Below are 2,500 nucleotides of genomic sequence, written 5' to 3'. Positions count from 1 at the left end.
AGTTTTACCTCAATAGTTGCTAGAAGCTAATCTATGGTCTTGATAGCGATGAAATACAGTAATAAGACACCTTTAATAGATAATTTATTTTTGCATTTTACACACAAAAAAAAAAATAAATAAATAAATAAAACACACACACACAGACTAAACCGGTATGGTTGTAGCCAGTATTTTCATATTCCTTTGTGGTTTATTGCGTATCTATATTTCTATCTACCTATCTATCGATTTATCTATCTATCTATCTATCTACTCTCTATATATCTATGTATATATATATATATATATATATATATATATATATATATATATATATATATATATATATATATATATATATGTGTGTGTGTGTGTGTGTGTGTGTGTGTGTGTGTGTGTGTGTGTTTGTGTGTGTATGCGTTTGATATAGTGTAGTCTAAAATTTCTATAAAACAGAATGCAGTAAGTATCCATATATTTTTTGGGAAATTGGTATAACAGCGATAATCGGCGAGTAATGAGATGCAAGTATTCAGCGCGGAGGTCTATTAATCTGAGTTCCTGAATGGGCCATAATATACGTAGGTTTTACCACTACGATGGTTCCTTATATTAAGGTCCTTTTTACGTTACAGACACGCACGTGCTTCTCAATATCAAGCAACTTTGATAAAGAGAGAGAGAGAGAGAGAGATATGACAAGACTTTAAGCACATGCATTTTAGATAAAGTCAACTCACGGAGCAGACAAGATACTCAATCATGTTAGCTTATAGCAACAAGTCCTTCTCTTGCAATTTCTGTTACTTACTCGTTTATGGCTGGATAGATCTCCTTCAAGATATGATAAGTCTGTAAGGGAGCCCAGCAGAAGCCGAAGAGGGCTACCACCATGAACAGCATCTTGATAACCTTTAAAGAAAAAGTCTTATTCAATAAGACGAAAGCTTTAAAAAGTATATGAAACAAATTTAATGAGCAGTGTCCGAATTGATCCGCTACACACATTTTGTTACCTTTTTCTTATTTTTTAGGACGTGGGCGTCGCGGGCGTCCTCTGCGTTTCCTGGAGTCTGGGCGCCCCAGAGTTCCCAACCCATACGAATGTAAGCGAAGCTGATGATGAACAGGGGAATGAAAAACTGAAGCGCCACCATCACATGAGAGTATGTCCACATGATCACTGGGTCGATGTTTACCTACAGAAAACAGGAGGTGGTGAAAAAAAATCTGCCTTCTATATATCGAAGGGTTCAATCATTTCTATTCTGATTTTTAGGGTGGCTTGATAAACATGTAATAATAATAATAATAATAATAATAATAATGATAATAATAATAATAATAATAATAATAATAATGGTAACAACTCTAGTAATGATAAAGATAAGTAATAAAATTCAATACCTGATGCACTCCTCATTAATCTACAGCACATTGATATATTACGGGGAGTGCTTGCTTGATTGGGTTATTAGATATATTGAGCCTGAAAAAGAACGCGTTTTGGTATCAAGAAAGGATATATTAACTCTTATAGGTTATATTATTTGGTAGTAGGCTGGCCAGGGCACCAGCCACCCGTTGAGATACACTCCGCTAGAGAGTTATAGGGTCCTTATACTGGCCAGATAGTAATACATTGGATCCCTCTCTCTGGTTACAGATCATTTATCCTTTGCCTGCACTTTCACTGAAGAATCTGGTCTGTTCTTTCCATATCATTCTCTATCCTCATAAATCTGACAACACTAAGATTATCTAACAATTCTTCTTCGCTTACTGTAATTGTTCAGTGGCTACTTTCCTCTTAGTAGGGGTAAAAGGGACTCTAGCTATGGTAAACATCTGTAGTAGGAGGACACTCCAAAATCAAACCCTTGTTCTCTGGTTTTGGGTAGTGCCACAGCCTTTATACAGTGGTCTTCCACTGTCTTGAGGTAGTGATATCTTGCTTGAGGGTACACTCGGGCACACTCAATTTTCTTCCTCTTGTTTTTAAAGTTTCTATAGGTATAAATAAAAGATATATCTTAATGATGTTACTGTTCTTGAAATATTTTACTCTAATTGCAGTGTATTTATTTCCTTGTCTCCTTTCGTCACTGGGCTATTCTTCCTTGTTGGGGCCCTTAGGCTTATAGCCTCCTGTTTTTTCCAACTAGAGTTGTAGCTTATCTAGTTATAATAATAACTAAAATAATAATGCATGAAACAGCCTACGAAACCCCTCCACACACAGATTTACAGAGAGCCCCTTGAAAGGAAGGTTTCTCAATTATTATTATTATTATTATTATTATTATTATTATTATTATTATTATTATTATTATTATTATTATTATTATTATTATTATTATTATTATCAGAAAAACACTAAACTTTGCTGGAAATACAGATTGCTGCAAGCCGAAGTGTTTCGTCGAAGAAAGGATCCCAAATACATAAAAGAAACTGAGAAGAAATTAGCAGTTTTAAAAAATAAAGAAAATATAAATATCAATTAAGGTATCAATAG

At 34.1% G+C, this 2,500-nt stretch overlaps 1 protein-coding gene across 1 annotated transcript in view; it reads right to left on the bottom strand.

Moving 5' to 3' along the window:
- LOC137617864 (tachykinin-like peptides receptor 99D) overlaps positions 1-2,500 on the bottom strand; it is a 70,070-nt gene that overhangs the window by 16,810 nt on the left and 50,760 nt on the right. Inside the window, exons 4-5 of the mRNA XM_068347813.1 lie at positions 999-1,181; positions 794-894 (exon numbers count right to left, since the gene is read on the bottom strand). Coding sequence (XP_068203914.1) covers positions 794-894; positions 999-1,181 — 284 coding nt within the window. The remainder of the gene's footprint in view (positions 1-793; positions 895-998; positions 1,182-2,500) is intronic.

The sequence above is a fragment of the Palaemon carinicauda genome, chromosome 24 (assembly GCF_036898095.1).
Source record: "Palaemon carinicauda isolate YSFRI2023 chromosome 24, ASM3689809v2, whole genome shotgun sequence".
Classification (NCBI taxonomy): Eukaryota; Metazoa; Arthropoda; class Malacostraca; order Decapoda; family Palaemonidae; genus Palaemon; species Palaemon carinicauda.
Note: the sequence above shows the minus strand (reverse complement) of the source record. Positions and strands in the feature narration are given on the sequence as shown.